Source organism: Oncorhynchus gorbuscha, linkage group LG08, assembly GCF_021184085.1.
Source record: "Oncorhynchus gorbuscha isolate QuinsamMale2020 ecotype Even-year linkage group LG08, OgorEven_v1.0, whole genome shotgun sequence".
In the NCBI taxonomy this organism is placed as follows: domain Eukaryota; kingdom Metazoa; phylum Chordata; class Actinopteri; order Salmoniformes; family Salmonidae; genus Oncorhynchus; species Oncorhynchus gorbuscha.
This window is the reverse complement of record NC_060180.1, coordinates 17342296-17366545: the sequence shown is the minus strand read 5'-3', so window position 1 is coordinate 17366545 and position 24250 is coordinate 17342296. Positions and strand designations below refer to the sequence as shown.

Below are 24250 nucleotides of genomic sequence, written 5' to 3'. Positions count from 1 at the left end.
GGTTCCTAAAATACTACTAAAGAAAGACAGGAGAGCAGCATGCCAGCGGAGTGCATGTATGTCAGGCTTTTCCAGCCTCTACCAGCCATACTTTACCACTTACCTATGTGGGTGGGCTCACTGGGAGAGTATTGCACCTTGGTCGAATATACTGGATCTTTTACATTTTTACAGACACTCTTATCCAGAGCGACGTACAGCAGCGATTAGGGTTAAGTGCCTTGCTTTAAGGGCACATCGACAAATGTTTCGCCTAGTCGTTCCAAACCAGCAACCTTTGGGTTACTGGCCCAACGCTCTTAACCGCTAGACTACCTGCCTTCCAGTAACGCGCTGAACTAAAGTGGCCTCTAATGTTGGAGGAACATTAATTCGGCTATGAATGGACCAGAATAGCTACATGATGCTAACTCTGAATAACTAGCAGCCCCTCAGGCATTGGCCAGGGTCAACAGAGGCTATGTGCGGTCAGTGGTGGACAGTCCCAGTGTTGATGTCTGGGTGGGTATGTGTTGTGTCACTGTCACACGGGACAGGATGGACACACTGAGAGATCCATCACTCTCTCACACACATGATGACGCATTTAGGAGATTGAGTGAAGTCATCAAGAAATATACATCCATCTTTATACAGCTCCAATATTCATGTATAAAAAGGCTAAGGATAAAGGCTGATGAGGATAGTGCGAATGAGGATGATGATCATATCTAATACTACCACTACTAATAATAATATTTCAATATCAAATAAAACTTGTGATGACACCTGTTTACCTTTCAGTGTGTAGGCATTCTGCACTTTTGCCTCGCATTGACTGGTGGATCAGGATGACCTCACTGTAGTTACCATGGGGATGGATGACACATGAGGAAGTACACAACGAAGCCAAACCAGAGGACAGAGAAAGAACAGAGATACAAAGCTGAGCCAGCGGAGAACAATGGGAGAGGTAGAAGTTACCCCTAACCATAGATCTATCAGATGACTCTACCCAATTTCCCAACCCTAACCATTACAGGGGATGAACAAATCTGACCCTGTATCAGTGGTTAGGGGAAACTTCTACCTACTCCGATGACAGCAACTCTTGTCTCATGGCAATAACTTAATCGAGTCTTAATCAACGAACAACAGAGACCAAACAAACAAGTGGCCAGCCATATCCAAACATAGTCCCCACAATTCATTGTGCCGAATCACAGAAAGAAGAACACGAAGGAAGAAATTAAACCGAAGGTACTGCCTGAACTGAAAGAGATGGCAGGGAGAGGGAATCCATGGCCAACTGATTGTACACACACACACACACACACACACACACACACACACACACACACACACACACACACACACACACACACACACACACACACACACACACACACACACACACACACACACACACACACACACACACACACACACACACACACCTGTCATCTACATAGTCCTGCTCCTGGTAGTGTCCTCCGGCAGAGTCGTAGTAGCGGGTGGGAGAACGAGACCTCCTACTATGGTGGATCTCATCATCCAAACTCCTGATACAGAGGGGCGAGATATGGAGATATGGAGATATGGAGATATGGAGGATATGGAGATATGGAGATATGGACAGGGAGAGAGATGGAAAGAGATATGGAGATATGGAGATATGGAGATATGGAGATATGGACAGGGAGAGAGATGGAAGGGAGAGATATGGAAAGATATGGAGATATGGAGATATGGAGATATGGACAGGGAGAGAGATGGAAAGAGATATGGAGATATGGAGATATGGAGATATGGACAGGGAGAGAGATGGAAAGAGATAAGGGGGAGAACAAGGCTTTTAGCTGTGGTAACTGTACAAGTTGGCTATGATAATAGTAAAAGCAATATTCTCAGCACTACTTGTTCTGGGTCACGGAAACGGCAAAACAAAAAGTGGTCCTTCAAGGTCTCCTCCCTTTCCTCTCCTCACCCTTTTCTTCATAAACACCCCTTCTCCCCCCTCTCCTCTCCTCTCACCTCTGGGTGGGGACATTGGCGGGTCGTGATCGCCCCCTGCCCTGTTCCTCTCTGTGAGGAGAGACAGATCGAGAGCGATGCTGGGGTGTCCTCTTCTGCTCTGGCACCTCCAGAGTGGTGGCGTGGGGATCCTTCTGCTGCCTCCCCCTCTCCCGCGAACCCCTCTCGGCAGCTACACACACACCCACAGGGGGAGAGAAGCTGTGTTCATAACAGCAAACATACCCAAACTGGCACAATTGCGATATTTATTGTCCCAAACTGGAGATTTTTGAAATGGTCTACAAAACTTTTTCCTTTTTTTGTCTTAGGCAGTGTGATTAAGTTGACATTTTTATTGTCATGAATCTTGCCAATAAATGCCAACCTCGAGGCAGAACAATACTAAAACAAACTACTCATGAACTCAAAGAGCAGCAGGGTCGTTTTCTGAGGCCCAGTGTCCTGACGACAACAGAACCAAATATTAAGTTGTAGAATGTTGATGGAATGTGTCTCTCAGTAAGACAGCATGCCCATGGCCCCACCCACCTTTAGACATAGGTCCATTGTCATCATACTCAGGCTCTTTAACACGCTGAGAACCTGCACAATGGTTGGCACACATGGAAAACATAGGCACAGACAGAAGGAATGGGGTAAGCAGACCACATTGATATAGACATGCATGCCGACACAAACACACACACACACACACACACCACAGAAGGCTGCTGAGGGGAGAACGGCTCATAATAATGGGCGGAACAGAGCAAATGAAATGGCATATTTGATACCATTCCACCTATTCCGCTCCAGCCATTACCACGAGCCCATCCTCCTCAATTAATGTGCCACCAACCTCCTGTTGCACACACAAACTACATTTATATACAGTAATATCTCAAACACACACACACACACACACACACACACACACACACACACACACACACACACACACACACACACACACACACACACACACACACACACACACACACACACACACACACACACACACACACACACACACACACACACACACACACACACACACAATAGGGTAAGTAGACCACATAGATTACAAACAGATGTATTGTGAACACACATCGGACATGCACCCGTCTGTGACTTACGCTGCAGCTTCTTGCTGGGTGTGTCTGTGTTTCTGCGGGGCATGTAAGGGGATGGCCAGGGCAGAGGGATAGACGACACGTCGTGGGTCTGCAGCTTGTACCAGTGAGGCTTGTCATCCAACGGGGCTGTCTCCAGCTCTATTAGGATCTAGACATACGTAACCAATATAAACAAGATCAATCAGTTACACACAAGGCCAATGACAGCAATTCATGCACTCCTAGATGTACAATTGAAAGCATCCTGTCGGTTCGGCAACAGCACCACACGCAACCACAACCGCTCTCCAGAGGGTGGTACGGTCTGCCCAAATAATCACTGGGGGCACACTGCCTGTCCTCCTGGACACCTACAGCACCTGATGTCACAGGAAGGCCAGAAAGAAAGATCATCAAGGACATCAACGACCTGAGCCACTGCCTGTTCACCCAACCATCAACCAGAAGGCGAGGTCAGTACAGGTGCATCAAAGCGGGGACCGAGAGGCTAAAAAACAGCTTCTATCTCAAGGTCATCAGACCGTTAATTAGCCATCACTAGCCAGTTACCACTTGGTTAGTCAACCCTGCACCTTAGGCTGCTGCCCTATGTACATAGACATAGAATCACTGGTCACTTTAATAATGGGGGTGAATCCGGCGCCGACAGAGATGGCCGCCTCACTTCGCGTTCCTAGGAAACTATGCAGTGTTATTTCTTACATTAGTACCCCAGGTCATCTTAGGTTTCATTACATACAGTCGAGAAGAACTACTGAATATAAGATCAGCGTCAACTCACCATCAGTACGACCAAGAATATGATATTCGCGACGCGGATCCTGTGTTCTGCCTTTCAACCAGGACAACGGAATGGATCCCATGCGGCGACCCAAAAAACGACTCGGTCTTCTGGTCTTCTGGTCAGACTCCGGAGTCGGGCACATCGTGCACCACTCCCTAGCATTCTTCTCACCAATGTCCAGTCTCTTGACAACAAGGTTGATGAAATCCGAGCAAGGGTAGCATTCCAGAGGGACATCAGAGACTGTAACGTTCTTTGCTTCACGGAAACATGGCTCACTGGAGAGACGCTATCGGAGGCGGTGCAGCCAGCGGGTTTCTCCACGCATCGCGCCGACAGAAACAAACATCTTTCTGGTAAGAAGAGGGGCGGGGGCGTATGCCTTATGGCTAACGAGACATGGTGTGATCAAAGAAACATACAGGAACTCAAATCCTTCTGTTCACCTGATTTAGAATTCCTCACAATCAAATGTCGACCGCATTATCTACCAAGAGAATTCTCTTCGATTATAATCACAGCCGTATATATTCCCCCCAAGCAGACACATCGATGGCTCTGAACGAACTTTATTTGACTCTTTGCAAACTGGAATCCATTTATCCGGAGGCTGCATTCATTGTAGCTGGGGATTTTAACAAGGCTAATCTGAAAACAAGACTCCCTAAATTTTATCAGCATATCGATTGCGCAACCAGGGGTGGAAAAACCTTGGATCATTGTTACTCTATCTTCCGCGACGCATATAAGGCCCTGCCCCGCCCTCCTTTTGGAAAAGCTGACCACGACTCCATTTTGTTGATCCCTGCCTACAGACAGAAACTAAAACAAGAAGCTTCCACGCTGAGGTCTGTCCAATGCTGGTCTGACCAAGCTGATTCCACACTCCAAGACTGCTTCCATCACGTGGACTGGGATATGTTTCGTATTGCGTCAGATAACAACATTGACGAATACGCTGATTCGGTGTGCGAGTTCATTAGAACGTGCGTTGAAGATGTCGTTCCCATAGCAACGATTAAAACATTCCCTAACCAGAAACCGTGGATTGATGGCAGCATTCGCGTGAAACTGAAAGCGCGAACCACTGCTTTTAACCAGGGCAAGGTGACTGGTAACATGACCGAATACAAACAGTGCAGCTATTCCCTCCGCAAGGCTATCAAACAAGCTAAGAGTCAGTATAGAGACAAAGTAGAATCTCAATTCAATGGCTCAGACACAAGAGGTATGTGGCAGGGTCTACAGTCAATCACGGACTACAAGAAGAAAACCAGCCCAGTCACGGACCAGGATGTCTTGCTCCCAGGCAGACTAAATAACTTTTTTGCCCGCTTTGAGGACAATACAGTGCCACTGACACGGCCTGTAACGAAAACATGCAGCCTCTCCTTCACTGCAGTCGAGGTGAGTAAGACATTTAAACGTGTTAACCCTCGCAAGGCTGCAGGCCCAGACGGCATCCCCAGCCGCGCCCTCAGAGCATGCGCAGACCAGCTGGCCGGTGTGTTTACGGACATATTCAATCAATCCCTATACCAGTCTGCTGTTCCCACATGCTTCAAGAGGGGCACCATTGTTCCTGTTCCCAAGAAAGCTAAGGTAACTGAGCTAAACGACTACCGCCCAGTAGCACTCACTTCCATCATCATGAAGTGCTTTGAGAGACTAGTCAAGGACCATATCACCTCCACCCTACCTGACACCCTAGACCCACTCCAATTTGCCTACCGCCCAAATAGGTCCACAGACGATGCAATCTCAACCACACTGCACACTGCCCTAACCCATCTGGACAAGAGGAATACCTATGTGAGAATGCTGTTCATCGACTACAGCTCGGCATTCAACACCATAGTACCCTCCAAGCTCGTCATCAAGCTCGAGACCCTGGGTCTCGACCCCGCCCTGTGCAACTGGGTACTGGACTTCCTGACGGGCCGCCCCCAGGTGGTGAGGGTAGGCAACAACATCTCCACCCCGCTGATCCTCAACACTGGGGCCCCACAAGGGTGCGTTCTGAGCCCTCTCCTGTACTCCCTGTTCACCCACGACTGCATGGCCACGCACGCCTCCAACTCAATCATCAAGTTTGCGGACGACACAACAGTGGTAGGCTTGATTACCAACAATGACGAGATGGCCTACAGGGAGGAGGTGAGGGCCCTCGGAGTGTGGTGTCAGGAAAATAACCTCACACTCAACGTCAGCAAAACTAAGGAGATGATTGTGGACTTCAGGAAACAGCAGAGGGAACACCCCCCCTATCCACATTGATGTAACAGTAGTGGAGAGGGTAGTAAGTTTTAAGTTCCTCGGCATACACATCACAGACAAACTGAATTGGTCCACTCACACAGACAGCATCGTGAAGAAGGCGCAGCAGCGCCTCTTCAACTTCAGGAGGCTGAAGAAATTTGGCTTGTCACCAAAAGCACTCACAAACTTCTACAGAAGCACAATCGAGAGCATCCTGGCGGGCTGTATCACCGCCTGGTACGGCAACTGCTTCGCCCACAACCGTAAGGCTCTCCAGAGTGAGGTCGGCACAACGCATCACCGGGGGCAAACTACCTGCCCTCCAGGACACCTACACCACCCGATGTTACAGGAAGAACCATAAAGATCATCAAGGACAACAACCACCCGAGCCACTGCCTGTTCACCCCGCTATCATCCAGAAGGCGAGGTCAGTACAGGTGCATCAAAGCTGGGACTGAGAGACTGAAAAACAGCTTCTATCTCAAGGCCATCAGACTGTTAAACAGCCACCACTAACATTGAGTGGCTGATGCCAACACACTGACACTGACTCAACTCCAGCCACTTTAATAATGGGAATTGATGGGAAATGATGTAAAATATATCACTAGCCACTTTAAACAATGCTACCTAATATAATGTTACATACCCTACATTATTCATCTCATATGCATACGTATATACTGTACTCTATGTCTGTGTATCTGTGTATCTGTGTGTGTGTGTGTGTGTGTGTGTGTGTGTGTGTGTGTGTGTGTGTGTGTGTGTGTGTGTGTGTGTGTGTGTGTGTGTGTGTGTGTGTGTGTGTGTGTGTGTGTGTGTGTGTGTGTGTGTGTGTGTGTGTGTGTGTGTGTGTGTGTGTGTGTGTGTACCTCTCCCATGAACATGCTATTCTCGTCAGGTAAGCGAGGCTGGTCCCACATGGTCAGCTCTAGCATGTGTTGGCGAAAGTCTCTGCGGTGGATGTGGGAGTACACAAACGTCTGGTTCCACTTTGGCTCTCCACTCTTCTTCACTGTCTTAGTCCTCCGCTTGCTCTTATCGCTGTGCACACACACACCAAATCAATTCAAATGAGCAATTATTTGTCACGTACACAGTTTACAGCAGGTATAAACGGTGCAGCGAAATGCTTACTTGCAGGATCCCTCAAGAATGCGCACACACACACACACACACACACACACACACACACACACACACACACACACACACACACACACACACACACACACACACACACACACACACACACACACACACACACACACACACACACACACACACACACACACACACACGTTAACATTTGTTGTTGGTTTCTTCCTGTCTACAGACTCTTATGTGAAAGTCTGTCAGTGATAGACCTTGTTAACGTACCTTCGGTCTGGCAGGAAGTACATTTTGACGTAGGGGTTTCTGGGACGCCCATCCGGGCGGGGAGGCAGCTCTGTAGCCTGTACCACGTTCACAATCAGCTGGTGTCCCACCTTATCATACCACAGCTTGACCTGAACAGACACATGGATACACACACATACATGATCAGAAGGAGCCAATCTTAAAGTCACATCTTAAAAGGCATGATGTAGTATTATAAACTGGGTGGTTCGAGCCCAGAATGCTTATTGGCTGACAACCGTGGTGTATCAGACCGTATACCACGAATATGACAAAACATACATTGTTACTGCTCTAATTATATTGGTAACCAGTTTATAATAGCAATAAGGCACCTCGGGAGATTGTGGTATATGGCCAATATACCACGGCTAAGGGCTGTTCTTATATACAACTGTTAGGAATTTTATGAATAATGACTAAACAATATATACCTTTAACTATAACTAATTGAATTCTTCCCTGTTTTACTATATCTGATTAATAATGTTAGTTCATAAGAAAGAGGTTATGTAGCATGGATAAGGGGTAATTGGAAATGATAACCATTGTGGAAGAAGGAATGTATGTGTGTGCCTAAAGTAAGCAAAGGGAATCCTTAACCTATGTTAAATGCTAATTGATTCATTTTTGAGACTGATCCTTGTCTATTTTATGCAAATAAGAATCTTACAAATTCTTAGAAACGGACAAAGTGTTTTGCTTTGTTATAATTGAATTGGTAAATGAACACATAGGAATTAAATTCCTCTTACAACGACGCAATGCGGAGTGCCTGGATACAGCCCTTAGCTGTGGTATATTGGCCGTATACCACACCCCCACGGGCCTTATTGCTTAAATATAACACAACCCCAAATATCTGCACTGATGATACATCACATAATACATGACAATCCTTTGGTATGGACTCACTAAAAGTTGTCCGGGCAGTACCTGAAAACACACACACAAACACATACAGAAACACACACACACACACGCACAATGGAAATGATCACCGTAAACCAGATTACTATCACATACAAATACATAATAATCCCAAATGGTTGGTGCGTACACACACACACACACACACACACACACACACACACACACACACACACACACACACACACACACACACACACACACACACACACACACACACACACACACACACACACACACACACACACACACACACACACACACACACACACACACACACCTGTTGGTGTATACTCACTGCAAGCTGTCCAGGCATTAGCTGCGGGTGGTCTCTAAGTGTACTGGGGCTGGTGGGGGACATGACCGATATAGATGGCCGCTCCATCTTCTGGGACTCAAATGAACTGGAACCTGCTGTGAGGGCAGAAATAAGACAAGACACATCTCGCCCAGTTAAACCCCTAACAACTAGGTTTGAAAAGAAACTGAGATACAGAGAGAGAGACAGAGAGAAAGGGGGAGAGAAAGAGGGAGAGAGAGAGAGACCAGAGGAGATACCTACTAGATTCTAATGGAGGGTGGGACGTGTCTGGGATTCTTGGGATATCACTGTAAACAACCAAAGAGACATATCAGTCAAAGTCACACTACAATCTGACAGGACAGTATAACACAAGTCCACAGAAACACCATTGCTAAGCGTTGCCTTGACTGCAACATATTGGTCGGTAAAAACAGAAGGGAAGAGTAGGGTAAATGTAAAAGGACTAGGATAAATAAACACACATGTTACAACCCAGTAAACATTTTTACAATCCATTATTGCATCTACTAATTTGGGCATTCTTCAGCTCTATGGTCACAGGGTGTGGGGGTGGTTGGTGTGGGGTGGGGTGGGGGGCTTGGGTAATTTGGTTTGGAAGGGACTCTAATACTGTAGCTTTACTTACTGATAGACTTTATACACCCTTCGCAAGTGTTTGGAAATAAATGTTTTTTTTTTTAGGAAGGAGCAAGACAAGTCAGAAAGAGACAACTGTTCAAAATAAAAACCAAATGTACAGTACCAGTCCAAAGTTAGGACACCAACTCAAGAGAGAATGCCAAGAAAGCTGTCATCAAGGCAAAAGGTGGCTACTTTAAAATGGATTTTAGTTTGTTTAACACTTTTTTTAGTTACAACATGATTCATAGTTTTGAAAATATTAAAAATAAAGAAAAACCCTTGAATAAGTAGGTGTGTCAAAACTTTCGCCTGGTTCTGTATGTGGATGTGTGTGAACAATGAAACTCAAATCAAATTAGACCAATTCTGTTTCATCCCCTTCTCCTCAAAGTGCACTCATTCACTCGATCTTAAAAAAATGTAAAACATCGGATTGATGTTTTGAATTGTTTGAAGCGAGTTTCCACCCCAATTCTTACACCAGTACATTCCTTGTAAATCCATGAGGGGAAGTGTATGAACGTACAACTTGGAAAGAAAGGGGGGGAACTAAATTGGCAATGGGCTAACCTAAGCATTATCTCACCAGTACTAAATATACAGAGACTTGATCAGAGAGTATCTATCAGGGTACACCGTCTTTTCATCAAAGGTAAGTCTCTTATTTCTGACTTACCCAATGGGCCGGGACACCACTAGTTCCACTTGAGGTTCTGCTTGGGAATTGAGAATGATATTATAAACTTCTTTCTGGGTTGCTCCTGGCAACATCTTGCCGTTCCACTGCAGAACCTCATCCCCTGAAAATACACAATGACCTGTCATTCTTCAAAACCTACACACATACACACACGTGTACTCACACTTACACCCATCAGAGGAGGCTGGTGGGGTGAGCTTTAGGAGGACGGGCTCATTGTAATGGCTGGAATGGAATAAAATAAATGGAACAGTATTGAACACATCAAGCATATGGAAACCACATGTTTGAATTTGTACCATTCTAGCCATTACAATGAGTCCATCCTTCTATAGCTCCTCCCACAAGCCTCCACTGACACACACACCACACACATACCCTCTGTGCATACCTGCTCGAAGGTGTCCCACGATGTCGGCCAGACTGCCCTTCTTGACTACAGTGATGAAGGCTCCCAGTCTGCCCGCCTCTGTGACCCTTCCCCCAACCACCTGAGAAAACACACACAAACACACACACATAGTCATGTACACACACACACACACACACACACACACACACACACACACACACACACACACACACACACACACACACACACACACACACACACACACACACACACACACACACACACACACACACACACACACACACACACAAAAACAGTCTAGCCACAGTGTGGTTGTGTCTGGTGTGAGCTCTGACCTTCAGCCCCAGCGGTGCTCCGGCCTCTTTGGGCATAGCACTCCTCTTGCTCAGGGTGATTCGGCCAATTAGATGGTCACCCTCTTTGGATGGCTGCCATGTCACCGGATGCTGTGAACAACACACTGATTCAATCAGCAGCCTGGGAGCAAACACATTACCCCCTCTCTCTCTTTGTCTCTATCTGTCTCCACACACACTACATATAAAGACACACATTGTAAAAAAAGAAAATAGACAGACACAAACACACACTCACTTCAACAGATAGAACAATAGATTCGGTCACTTACATGCCACACTGTGGGGTCCAGCGGGTAGCACTCCCAGTCCCCTAAATGAGAGAAGAGATCAACTCAAACAGGAGAAGAAGACAGAAGGAGACGTATACACACACACACGCACGCACGCACGCACGCACGCACGCACACACACACACACACACACACACACACACACACACACACACACACACACACACACACACACACACACACACACACACACACACACACACACACACACACACACACACACACACACACACACACACACAGTGTATACAGTGCACATACCAGCTCAACTACCACTATACACAACAGACCCGATCTGGACCTCCTTTATATCAACTCTGTTTACAGAAGCAGGACAGAGTTTATTGAATATCTAGCTTCACTTCACCAGAATCACCCAGGACTTGACGACCTACTCCTCATAGAGATTGATAAAGAAAGAGAATCTACCCGTGATGTATGTTTGTTGAGTTCTTCATGGTTGTTGAGCAAACTTTCACTAGAAAGTCTAGTTAAAGGAAGGAAATATACGACCTCACTACTGTTGTACGTACGTATGCCGTGACGCTCCTACAAACTAAAAGTGTGTGCACATGCAGTCACAGAATGATTGAAATGCCTGAACACTCCTCCTGTGCCAACTCAAGCATCTTACCCCGAGCTAAAAAAGGATACATGGCTCGCTACTGCACTGGTATGTTTATAACTAGTTTTGACAAATCTCCTCTTCCTCTCGCAAATGATCTATTAGTCATTAGAGAGCTTTATCTGGTTTCAATCTAGGTTGGCATGTGGAACAAATGGCATGAAATTAAAGCGGACTGAAGCCTATTCTTCACAGTGCCGTGTATACAGTAGTAGACTATATATTCAAAAGTATGTGGACACCACTTCAAATTAGTGGATTAGTCTATTTCAGCCACACCTGTTGCTGACAGGTGTATAAAATCAAGCACCAAACCATGCAAACTCCATAGACAAACATTGGAAATAGAATGGCCTTACTGAAGAGCTCAGTGACTTTTAACAAGTGACTTTGTCAAATTTCTGCACTGCTAGAGCTGCCCCGGTCAACTATAACTTGTTATTGTGAAGTGGAAATGTCTAGGAGCAACGACGGCTCAACTGCTAACAGGACCACCGAGTGCTGAAGAGCGTAGCGTGTAAAATGTATCTGTCCTCGGTTGCAACATTCACTACCAAGTTCCGAACTGCCTCTGGAAGCAATGTCTGCACAAGAACTGGTCGTTGAGGTTTCCATGGCCAAGCAGCCTCACACAAGCCTAAAATCACCATGCGCAATGCAAAGAGTCGGCTAGAGTAGTGTAAAGCTTGCCGCCATTGGAATCTGGATCCGTAGAAACACATTCTCTAGAGTGGTGAATCACGCTTCACCATCTGGCAGTCCGATGGACGAATCTGGGTTTGGTGGATGCAAGGAGAACGCTACCTGCCCGAATGCATAGTACCAACTGTGATGTTTGGTGGAGGAGGAATAATGGTCTGGGGCTGTTTTCATGGTTTGTGCTAGGCCCTTTAGCTCCAGTGAAGGGAAATCTTAACTCTACAGCATACAATGACATTTCAGACGATTCTGTGCTTCCAACTTTGTGGCAACAGTTTGGGAAAGGCCCTTTCCTGTTTCCGCATGACAATGCCCCCGTACACAAGCGAGGTCCATACATAAATGGTTTATCGAGAACGGTGTGGAAGAACTTGACTGGCCTGCACAGAGCCATGACCTCAACTCCATTGAACACCTTTGAGATGAATTGGAACACCGACTGGGGGCCAGGCCTAATCGCCCAACATCAGTGCCTGACCTCACTAATGCTCTTGTGACTGAATGGAAGCAAGTCCCCGTGCAATGTTCCAACATCTAGTGGAAAGCCTTTCCAGAAGAGTAGAGGCTGTTATAGCTGCAAAAGGGGGACCAACTCCATATTAATGCCCATGATTTTGGACTGAGATGTTCGACGAGCAGGTGTCCACATAGACTACATGACCAAAACGATCTACCTTCTCCTAGAAAATGTGATGTATCTACAGAGTTAACAAAAATTAAGAACACCTTCCTAATATTGAGGACCACCTCCCCCTTTGCCCTCAGAGCGGTCTCAATTAGTCGGGGCATGGACTCTACAAGGTGTCGAAAGTGTTCCACAGGGATGCTGGCCCATGTTGCCTCCAATGCTTCTCATTGTTTCGTCAAGTTGGCTGGATATCATTTCGCTGGTGGACCATTCTTGATACAGACGGAAACTGTTGAGCATCAAAATCCAGTTGTGTTGCAGTTCTTGACCCAAACCGGTGTGCCTGGTACCTCCTACTACCATACCCCGTTCAAAGGCACTTAAATCAGTCCCTCCAGGATTCTGCGATCGCATAATTCATTGCAAAATTAACCAATCCGCGCATATTAAGTGAGAGCTCGCAATTTGGACAAATCCCTGCACTTTTAGCGCATAAAAGGTTCCAATTAAAAGCGGGTTCATAATTTTGACCAATTACTGCACTGTTACCGTGGAAAATGGCCCAATCCAACCGCAAGTCAACAACATCCCCCCCTGGCCTGTCAGCGTATCCATGTGCGAAGATGATGGGTGATTGTTGATGGCAGACAGGCACTACAATGAACAGAAATCAATTTCATTTGCCAACAAAAACAGCTAACGACCGTGCAATACACTTTCCAAATGTTTTTGGAAACTATAGAAAGTCGACAATCAACAGTCATTTGGAATCAGCAAAGCACATGAGAATATCAGAACAGTTCCCACAACAGCGACAGACCACCATGACTGAAGCGGTAGCTGGGAAGAGGGTGGTGGGCACTCTGCTCTCCCCAGTCTAACCTTGGCTTTAGTAGGGTGGTTGGCACTCTGCTCTCCCCAGTCTAACCTTGGCTTTAGTAGGGTGGTGGGCACTCTGCTCTCTCCCAGTCTAACCTTGGCTTTAGTAGGGTGGTTGGCACTCTGCTCTCCCCAGTCTAACCTTGGCTTTAGTAGGGTGGTGGGCACTCTGCTCTCCCCAGTCTAACCTTGGCTTTAGTAGGGTGGTGGGCACTCTGCTCTCCCCAGTCTAACCTTGGCTTTAGTAGGGTGGTGGGCACTCTGCTCTCCCCAGTCTAACCTTGGCTTTAGTAGGGTGGTTGGCACTCTGCTCTCCCCAGTCTAACCTTGGCTTTAGTAGGGTGGTCGGCTCTGCTCTCCCCAGTCTAACCTTGGCTTTAGTAGGGTGGTCGGCTCTGCTCTCCCCAGTCTAACCTTGGCTTTAGTAGGGTGGTTGGCACTCTGCTCTCCCCCAGTCTAACCTTGGCTTTAGTAGGGTGGTCGGCTCTGCTCTCCCCAGTCTAACCTTGGCTTTAGTAGGGTGGTGGGCACTCTGCTCTCCCCAGTCTAACCTTGGCTTTAGTAGGGTGGTGGGCACTCTGCTCTCCCCAGTCTAACCTTGGCTTTAGTAGGGTGGTCGGCTCTGCTCTCCCCAGTCTAACCTTGGCTTTAGTAGGGTGGTTGGCACTCTGCTCTCCCCCAGTCTAACCTTGGCTTTAGTAGGGTGGTGGGCACTCTGCTCTCCCCAGTCTAACCTTGGCTTTAGTAGGGTGGTGGGCACTCTGCTCTCCCCAGTCTAACCTTGGCTTTAGTAGGGTGGTGGGCACTCTGCTCTCCCCAGTCTAACCTTGGCTTTAGTAGGGTGGTGGGCACTCTGCTCTCCCCAGTCTAACCTTGGCTTTAGTAGGGTGGTGGGCACTCTGCTCTCCCCAGTCTAACCTTGGCTTTAGTAGGGTGGTGGGCACTCTGCTCTCCCCAGTCTAACCTTGGCTTTAGTAGGGTGGTTGGCACTCTGCTCTCCCCCAGTCTAACCTTGGCTTTAGTAGGGTGGTGGGCACTCTGCTCTCCCCAGTCTAACCTTGGCTTTAGTAGGGTGGTGGGCACTCTGCTCTCCCCAGTCTAACCTTGGCTTTAGTAGGGTGGTGGGCACTCTGCTCTCCCCAGTCTAACCTTGGCTTTAGTAGGGTGGTGGGCACTCTGCTCTCCCCAGTCTAACCTTGGCTTTAGTAGGGTGGTGGGCACTCTGGCACTCTGCTCTCCCCAGTCTAACCTTGGCTTTAGTAGGGTGGTGGGCACTCTGCTCTCCCCAGTCTAACCTTGGCTTTAGTAGGGTGGTTGGCACTCTGCTCTCCCCAGTCTAACCTTGGCTTTAGTAGGGTGGTGGGCACTCTGCTCTCCCCAGTCTGTTTTTGGAGAGCGCTGCTCAAAGCACTGAGTACAATTAGTCAGCTTTGCCGTTTTAAACCCTCTGTAAAACTTCATACGGATCATGAAAACACAATATTTCTGGATGTAAAAAAATGGAATAGTACATATCAAACACAATACTCGTTTTCTGTTCTTTATCTCCCTTTCAGAAAAAAATCAAAATCTCAAGTATTTTGATGACAACTTATTCGAAATATCGATCCCCAAATTGAAAGCGATTGATCAGCTTTGAATATTTTTTTTTTGAGAGAGAGAGAGAGAGAGAGAGAGAGAGAGAGAGAGAGAGAGAGAGAGAGAGAGAGAGAGAGAGAGAGAGAGAGAGAGAGAGAGAGAGAGAGAGAGAGAGAGAGAGAGAGAGAGAGAGAGAGAGGGAATATGTCATGTTTACTGTTAATTTTTATTGTTTATTCCACTTTTGTATATTATCTACCTCACTTGCTTTGGCAATGTTAACACACGTTTCGAATGCCAATAAAGCCTCTTGAATTGAATGGGAGGTGCATCTTGGGTTGATAGCAAGCCCCAAGCCTGATGGAGAGGAGAGGTGTGAGTGGATTATGACAGAGCTGTTTGTTCAGGAAAATAAACACAATTGAGCACTTTAGATGTTTCTTATTGTTTTTGTTTGATGTATTCTGCTTAAAATCGTCCTAAAACTGAGCACATATGACTTTATTGCTTTATATGAAATGAAACCATCGCAAAATGTATCGCACAATTTCAGAAAATCTACCGCAAAATCAAGCATTTTTGGCCTCAGAAATCACAAAAAGATATTGAGAAAACCTGGAAGAACAGTTAAATATTTAGTCTTGCCCATTCACCCTCTGAAAGGCACACATACACTATCCATGTCTCGATTGTCTAAAGGCTTAAAAATCTTTCTTTAACCCGTCTCCTCCCCTTCATCTACACTGATCGAAGTGGATTTAACAAGTGACAACAATAAAGGATCATGGCTTTTACCTGGATTCACCTGGTCAGTGTGTCATGGAAAGAGCAGGTGTTCCTTAATGTTTTGCACATTCAGTGGATCCTAAACATACAGGATAACCGAGTCTGACTGTCTAGGCCTATAGTTAGTACTGTAGGACATACTAAGGTAAATAGCTAGGACAAGGCTAGGTACAGGGGCATGGTCAAAACTAAAATTAGTAGTCACATAGCTGAGACGATGTTACAGAGGCATCGAGTGTTTGTTTCAATGGCTCCAGGGCTGCAGTCTGTGTCCTAGCTCTGTCAGCCAGGGTCACATGGGGTCAGGGCAGGGTAAACCTATCCTGAAAACCTCAGGCTAAGCCACAGCCGGAATATCATATACACAAAAGTGCACGCACACAAGCGCGTGCACACACACACACACAATGCCGTCACACACGCACACACTCAACAGCCAAACCATATCCGCTGAATAATTTTACTGAACATGTTTGCTCAGGAGAAAACGATCTGAGATCAGGTACAATGATTACATTATATGTACACAATACATGAATATATAGACTCCAAGAACATTCTGTCACGCCTTGGTCTTAGTATTTTGTGTTTTCTTTAATTATTTGTTCAGGCCAGGGTGTGACATGGGTTTATTGTATTGTCGTATTGGGGTTTTTGTAGGCATTGGGATTGTGGTTGATTAGGGGTGTGTCTAGTATAGGCTTGGCTGCCTGAGGCGGTTCTCAATCAGAGTCAGGTGATTCTTGTTGTCTCTGACGGGGAACCGTATTTAGCATTACATTTACATTTAAGTCATTTAGCAGACGCTCTTATCCAGGCGACTTACAAATTGGTGCATTCACCTTATGACATCCAGTGGAACAGCCACTTTACAATAGTTCTCAATCAGAGTCAGGTGATTCTTGTTGTCTCCACCATGACGCCAGGCAGAACAGTTTTGACTGGGCTATTTTCCTCAGTGGTAGCCTGGATGGTTTCACTTTTGTATTTCAGTGGGTGATTGTTCCTGTCTCTGTGTAGTTTCACCAGATAGGCTGTAATTAGGTTTCACGTTCCGTTTGGTTGTTTTTGTATTTATCAGTTATTTCATGTACCGCGATTCATTCATTAAAGACATGAGTAACCACCACGCTGCATTTCGGTCTGACATTCTTCCATTCTTCCACATTAAGAGACAATTTGTCAAATACCACCATCTTTCATCTAATAATCTCATAAAAACAGCCTATGATTATTTACCTGAAATAAAGTAGAATGTGACCTCGAGTTTGGAATGTTACAATGAAGAAAGCAGACGGAGACTGAGCAGCTCACTAGTCACTACTATTTACAATCACCTGTGTGAGTGTGTGAGTGTGTTAAAAGGTGAGCACACACACATACTTTTCTCACACCATGAGAGAGCCCTAAATTGTGCCCAGCATGTCTTCTAAACAAGAGAGTGCACAGTCTTACTACACACTCGTACCTCTTTCACTGCAGTGTGGGATGCATACAGTATCGGTAAGCTCTTTCCCAGAGTGGGAGGAAGCTGGCCCTAGCAGCTGATCTGAAGTTAGTGTTGCATTGTGGCCCTTCATGGTTATGGTTAAGATTTGGCGAGGTTAAGCTGAACCTAGATCTGTGTCTATGGGAAACTTGGACTCTGGAGCCTCTCTCACCTCTCCTCTTTCCTCTCCCACCTCTCTCGCTGACACTCTCAATCTCGGCATCTTCACAGCTGCTATACTCCGGCGTGGTCCCTCCTTCTTCCTCTGAGCTGCTGACAGATGTCTGTCTCTTCCCGGCACCGCCACGTTTTGACTTGTACGGCCGTGGCGGGGGCGGCCGCAGAGACTCTGACTGGTCCGAGCTGAGCGAATCATTGCGCAGCATGCTCTCAGCCTTGTCCCGTTTGGACCGGCGCAGGAGGGGATCCTGACCGGGGCCTGGGGCTGTCCCTGGGGGCTCCCTGAGTTCTGGGGGCTGGAGCTGTGGAGGGCCGAGGCCCTGTGGCCCCCTATTGCCCCCCACCACCGTCCTCTGGCCCAGCATAGCCTCGGGCTGGCCCCCAATGCCCCCAACACTCTCAAACCCAATCCCCATCCCAACCCCCCTGCCTCGCCCCTGGGGCTGTAGAGGGTGCCTGCCCCCCAGTGGCTCCCCTGGCTGGGGCTGGGCTAAATGTCGGGGGGCGTTGGGGTCTATGTGGTAGCCCTCCTCTGTCCATCGGGGGACCCCCACTCCCACAGGGTCATGTTCCAGAGAGCGGCCCTTACTCAGCCGCCGGCCCTCCCTCCGCTCCCTCTCCCACTGGTCCCGGTCCACTGACACCTGGGTATGGAGTCTGGGGTGACCCGGCCGACGCTCACCTCGACCTTTAATGTTCTGATCGCCCGGCTTTCTCCTGGTGTGTGAAGGAGAGAGAACAAGAGCGAGAGAGAGAACGGATTAGGTGTATGTCAGTTTAGAGTAAGTAGGTTAAAATAAAATTGTATTGGTCGAGTATACACATATTGCAGATGTTATCGCAGGTGCAGTGAAATGCTTATGTTTCTATCTCCAACAATGGAGTAATACCTAACAATACACACAAATCCCCAAAATAAAAATAAATGAATTTCAGAACGAGCAATGCCAGAGTCTGGAATATAAATATATACACTGTGTTCGGAAAATATTCTGGCCCCTTGACTTTTTCCACATTTTATTAAGGTGCAGCCTTATTCTAAAATTGATTAAATTGTTTGTATCAATCTACACACAACACCTCATAATGACACAGCGAAAACAGGTGTTTAGAAATGTTGCAAATTTATTACAAATAAAATACAGAAATACCTTATTTACATAAGTATCCAGACCCTTTTCTATGAAACTCGAAATTGAGCTCAGGTGCATCCTGTTTCCATTAATCATCCATGAGATGTTTTTACAACTTGATTGGAGTCCACCTGTGGTAAATTCAATTAATTGGAAATGATTTGGAAAGGCACACACCTGTCTATATAAGGTCCCACAGTTGACAGTGTATGTCAGAACAAAACCAAGCCATGAGGTCAAGGAATTGTCCATAGAGCTCCGATACAGGAATGTGTCGAGGCACAGATCTGGGGCTGGGTACCAAAACATTTCTGCAGCTTTGTAGGTCCCCAAGAACACAGTGGCCTCCATCATTCTGAAATCGAAGAAGTTTAGAACCACCAAGACTCTTCCTAGAGCTGGCCGCCCGGTCGAACTGAGCAATCGGGGGAGAAGGGCCTTGGTCAGGGAGGTGACTCTGACAGAGCTCCAGGGATGGGAGGATCTTCCAAAAGGACAACCATCTCTGCAGCACCACCAATCAGTCCTTTATGGTATAGTTGCCAGACGGAAGCCACTCCTTAGTAAAAGGCACAACGGCCCACTTGGAGTTTGCTAAGAGGCATCTAAAGGACGGACCATAAGTAACAAGATTCTCAGGTCTGATGAAACCAAGATTGAATTATTTTGCCTGAATGCCAAGTGCCCCGTGTGGAGAAAACCTGGCACCATCCCTACGGTGAAGCATGGTGGTGGCAGCATCATGCTGTGGGGATGTTTTTCAGAGGCAGGGACTGGGAGACTAGTCAGGATCGAGGGAAAGATGAACGGAGCCAAGTACAGAAAGATCCTTGATGAGCGCTCAGGACCTCAGACTGGGGTGAAGGTTCACCTTCCAATAGGACGACAACCCTAAGTACACAGTAGGGGTCGACCGATCATGATTTTTCAACGCCGATACCGATTATTGCAGGACCACAAAAAGCCGATACCGATTAATCGGACCATTTTTAGATATATATATTTGTAATAATGACAATTAAAACAATACCGAATGAAGAATGAACACTTTTATTTTAACTTAATATAATACATAAATAAAATCATTTTAGTCTCAAATAAATTATGAAACATGTTCAATTTGGTTTAAATAATGCAAAAACACAATGTTAGAGAAGAAAGTAAAAGTGCAATATGTGCCATGTAAAAAAGCTAACGTTTAAATTCCTTGCTCAGAACATGAGGAAAGCTGGTGGTTCCTTTTAACATGAGTCTTCAATATTCCCAGTTAAGACTTTTTATGTTGTAGTTTTTATAGGAATTTTAGGACTATTTTCACGATACCATTTGTATTTCATATACCTTTGACTATTGGATGTTCTTATAGGCACTTTAGTATTTCTAGCCTAATGTCGGCAGTTGATAAGCTTGAAGTCATAAACAGCACTGTGCTTCAATGATTGAGCTGCTGGCAAACGCAGTAAAGTGCTGTTTGAATGAATGCTTACGAGCCTGCTGCTGCCGTTCACTGCTCTATCAAATCATATACTTAAATATAATAAACACACAGAAATACGAGCCTTTGGTCATTAATATGGTCAAATACGGAAACTCTCATTTCGAAAACAAAATGCTTATTCTTTCAGTGAAATTCGGAACTGTTCCGTATTTTCTAGAACGGGTGGCAACCCTAATTCTAAATATTGCTATTACGTTGCACAACCTTCAATGTTATGTCATAATTATGTAAAATTCTGGCATATAATTACGGTCTTTGTTAGGAAGAAATGGTCTTCACACAGTTCGCAACGAGCCAGGCAGCCCAAACTGCTGCATGTATCCTGACTCTGCTTGCACTAAACGCAAGAGAAATGACACAATTTCCCTAGTTAATATTACCTACTAACATGAATTTCTATTAACTACATATTCAGGTTAAAAAAAATATGTATTTGTGTATTGATTTTAAGAAAAGTATTGATGTTCATGGTTAAGTACATTTGTGCAACGATTGTGCTTTTTTTTCGCGAATGTGCTTTTATTAATTCATCACCCGTTTGGTGAAGTTGAAGTAGCCTGTGATTCGAAGAAAAATTAACAGACACCGCATTGATTATATGCAAGGCAGAACAAGCTAGCTAACCTAGTAATATCATCAACCATGTGTAGTTAATTAGTGATTATGTGAATATTGATTGTTTTTTATAAGATAAGTTTAATGCTAGCTAGAAACTACCTTGGCTCCTTGCATCCACAATGTCCTTTTGATGCTGCACTCGCGTAACAGGTGATCAGCCTGCCACGTAGTCTCCTCGTGGATTGCAATGTAATCGGCCTTAATCAATGTCCAAAAAGGCTGATTACCGATTGTTATGAAAACTTGAAATCAGCCCTAATTAATCGGCCAACCCGATTAATCGGTCAACCTCTAGTACACAGCAAAGACAACGCAGGAGTGTGTTAGGGACAAGTTAATGTCATTGAGTGGCCCAGCCAGACCCCAGACTTGAACCCGATTTAACGTAGGGGGCAGCATTCGGAATTATGGATGAAAAGTGTGCCCAAATTAAACTGCCTGCTACTCAGGCCCAGAAGATAGGATATGCATATAATAATGCATATAATATAGTAGATTTGGATAGAAAACACTCAAAAGTTTCCAAAACTGTTAAAATAATGTCTGTGAGTATAACAGAACTGATATGGCATCCAACCAGGAAGTACTATTATTTTGAAAGGCTGTTTTTCCATTGAAAGCCTATCCACCATACAAAGACTTAGGACCCAGTTCACGGTCTCTATGGCTTCCTCTACATGTGGCCAGTCTTTAGGCATTGTTTCAGGCTTTTACTCTGAAAAATGAGGGAGATACAGCACTTTCAATCAGTGGCCAGTGGAAATTTCCATTTCTCAGCCATGCGCCTTTTCGTCTGGACTTAGTGCATTCCGATTACTGGACAAACCACGCAAACAAAAATGAGGTATTTGGCCATAAAGAGGGACATTATCGAACAAAACAAACATTTATTGTCTAACATGGAGACCTGGGAGTGCCACCAGATGAAGATCTTCAAAGGGTAGTGATTCATTTTTATCTCTTTCTGCTTTCTGTGACTAGGTGCTGACCTAACATGATCGCATGGTGAAGCCATTTCGCAGTAAAGCCTTTTTGAAATCGGACACTGTGGTTGGATTTACAATAAGTTTATCTTTAAAATGGTGGATAATGCTTGTATGTTTGAGGAATTTTAATTATTGTATTTCTGTTGTTTTGAATTTGGCACCCTTCAACGTCTCTGGCTGTTGTTGAGGTGGGATGCTACCAGAGAGGTTAACATCTCTGGAGAGACCTGAAATAGCTGTGCAGCGACGGTCCTCATCCAACCTGACAGAGCTTGAGAGGATCTGCAGAGAAGAATGGGAGAAACTCCCCAAACACAGGTGTACCAAGCTTGTAGCGTCATACCCAAGAAGACTTGAGGCTGTAATCACTGCCAAAGGTGCTTCATCAAAGTACTGATTAAAAGGTCTGAATACTTATATAAATGTGATACATTTGCAAACATTTCTAAAAACCTGTTCTTGCTTTGTCATTATGGGGTATCGTGTGTAGATTGATGAGGGGGGGGGGGCAATTTAATCGATTTTAGAATAAGGCTGTAATGTAACAAAATGTGGAAAAAGTGAAGGGGTCTGAATACTTTCCAAGTATTGTATATGATGGTGTGTATGGACAGTATATGAATATAAAAAAGGTGTGTACAGTAGTAGTTAAATAGGATGATGCCTTGACTAGAATACAGTATATATGTACACTGACTAAACTGAGTTTAAGAACACCTTCCTAATGTTGAGTTTGGGGCATGACCTCTACAAGGTGTTGAAAGCGTTCCACAGGGATTGTGTCAAGTTGGCTGGATGTCCTTTGGGTGGTGGACCATTCTTGATACACACGAGAAACTGTTGAGCGTGAAAAACCCAGCATAGTTGCAGTTCTTGACAAAAAACGGTGTGTCTGGCACCTACTACTATATCCTGTTCAAAGGCACTTGAATATTTTGTCTTGCCCATTCACCCTCTGAATGGCACACATCCACAATCCATGTCTCAAATTGTCTCAAGGGTTAAAAATCCTTCTTTAACCCGTCTCCTCCCCTTTATTTACACCGATTGAAGTGATTGATGTCATTTAACAAGTGACATCAATATGGGATCATAGCTTTCACCTGGATTCACCTGGTCAGTCTGTGTCATCGAACAAACTGTTGTTCTTAAATGTTTTCTGTTCTTAGTGTACATATGAAGTATGTAAACATTATTAAAGTGACCGGTGTTCAATGACTATGTACATAAGGCAGCAGTCACTAAGGAGCAGTGTAGAGGTTACAGGTCAACCATTTGTGTGTTCATGGCCAGGGCTTACGGCGGCTCGCTACGTGAGCGGGGGTCCATTCCGGGTGCCAGTCCTGGGTCACCGGGGTGATTGGGGTCGAGGGGCCCCAGGGGGACTTGGAAGTGGGAACGGAGCTTCTTGTCACCGGGGTTCAGGCCACACATGGCCGGGTCACTGATCCCTGAGCCTAGACCTGGCTTCCCTGGACCTGAGAACCACTCCCCTGGCTTAGTGAGGATCTCCTGCTGCTTACGGCAGTTATTACACACCCACATCACCTGGAGGGAGAGGTTATAACACAGTTATTACACACCCACATCACCTGGAGGGAGAGGTTATAACACAGTTATTACACACCCACATCACCTGGAGGGAGAGGTTATAACACAGTTATTACCCGGCCACATCACCTGGAGGGAGAGGTTTTAACACAGTTATTACACACCCACATCACCTGGAGGGAGAGGTTATAACACAGTTATTACACACCCACATCACCTGGAGGGAGAGGTTATAACACAGTTATTACACACCCACATCACCTGGAGGGAGAGGTTATAACACAGTTATTACACACCCACATCACCTTGAGGGAGAGGTTATAACACAGTTATTACACACCCACATCACCTGGAGGGAGAGGTTATAACACAGTTATTACACACCCACATCACCTGGAGGGAGAGGTTATAACACAGTTATTAC

General features: G+C 45.7%; 1 protein-coding gene across 19 annotated transcripts in view; it reads right to left on the bottom strand.

Moving 5' to 3' along the window:
* LOC124041269 (regulating synaptic membrane exocytosis protein 1-like) overlaps positions 1-24250 on the bottom strand; it is a 73998-nt gene that overhangs the window by 22737 nt on the left and 27011 nt on the right. For 9 of the 19 annotated variants that reach the window (XM_046358651.1, XM_046358652.1, XM_046358656.1 and 6 more), the window contains 16 exons: positions 23576-23823; positions 18033-18757; positions 11156-11196; positions 10863-10973; positions 10546-10645; positions 10131-10254; positions 9071-9117; positions 8807-8931; positions 8494-8514; positions 7558-7688; positions 7050-7221; positions 3132-3279; positions 2545-2598; positions 2014-2185; positions 1437-1541; positions 777-839 (listed from right to left, as the gene is read on the bottom strand). In XM_046358651.1, the coding sequence (XP_046214607.1) occupies positions 777-839; positions 1437-1541; positions 2014-2185; positions 2545-2598; positions 3132-3279; positions 7050-7221; positions 7558-7688; positions 8494-8514; positions 8807-8931; positions 9071-9117; positions 10131-10254; positions 10546-10645; positions 10863-10973; positions 11156-11196; positions 18033-18757; positions 23576-23823 (2387 nt within the window). The remainder of the gene's footprint in view (positions 1-776; positions 840-1436; positions 1542-2013; positions 2186-2544; positions 2599-3131; positions 3280-7049; positions 7222-7557; positions 7689-8493; positions 8515-8806; positions 8932-9070; positions 9118-10130; positions 10255-10545; positions 10646-10862; positions 10974-11155; positions 11197-18032; positions 18758-23575; positions 23824-24250) is intronic. The other 10 variants (XM_046358661.1, XM_046358667.1, XM_046358668.1 and 7 more) reach the window with 6 other exon arrangements.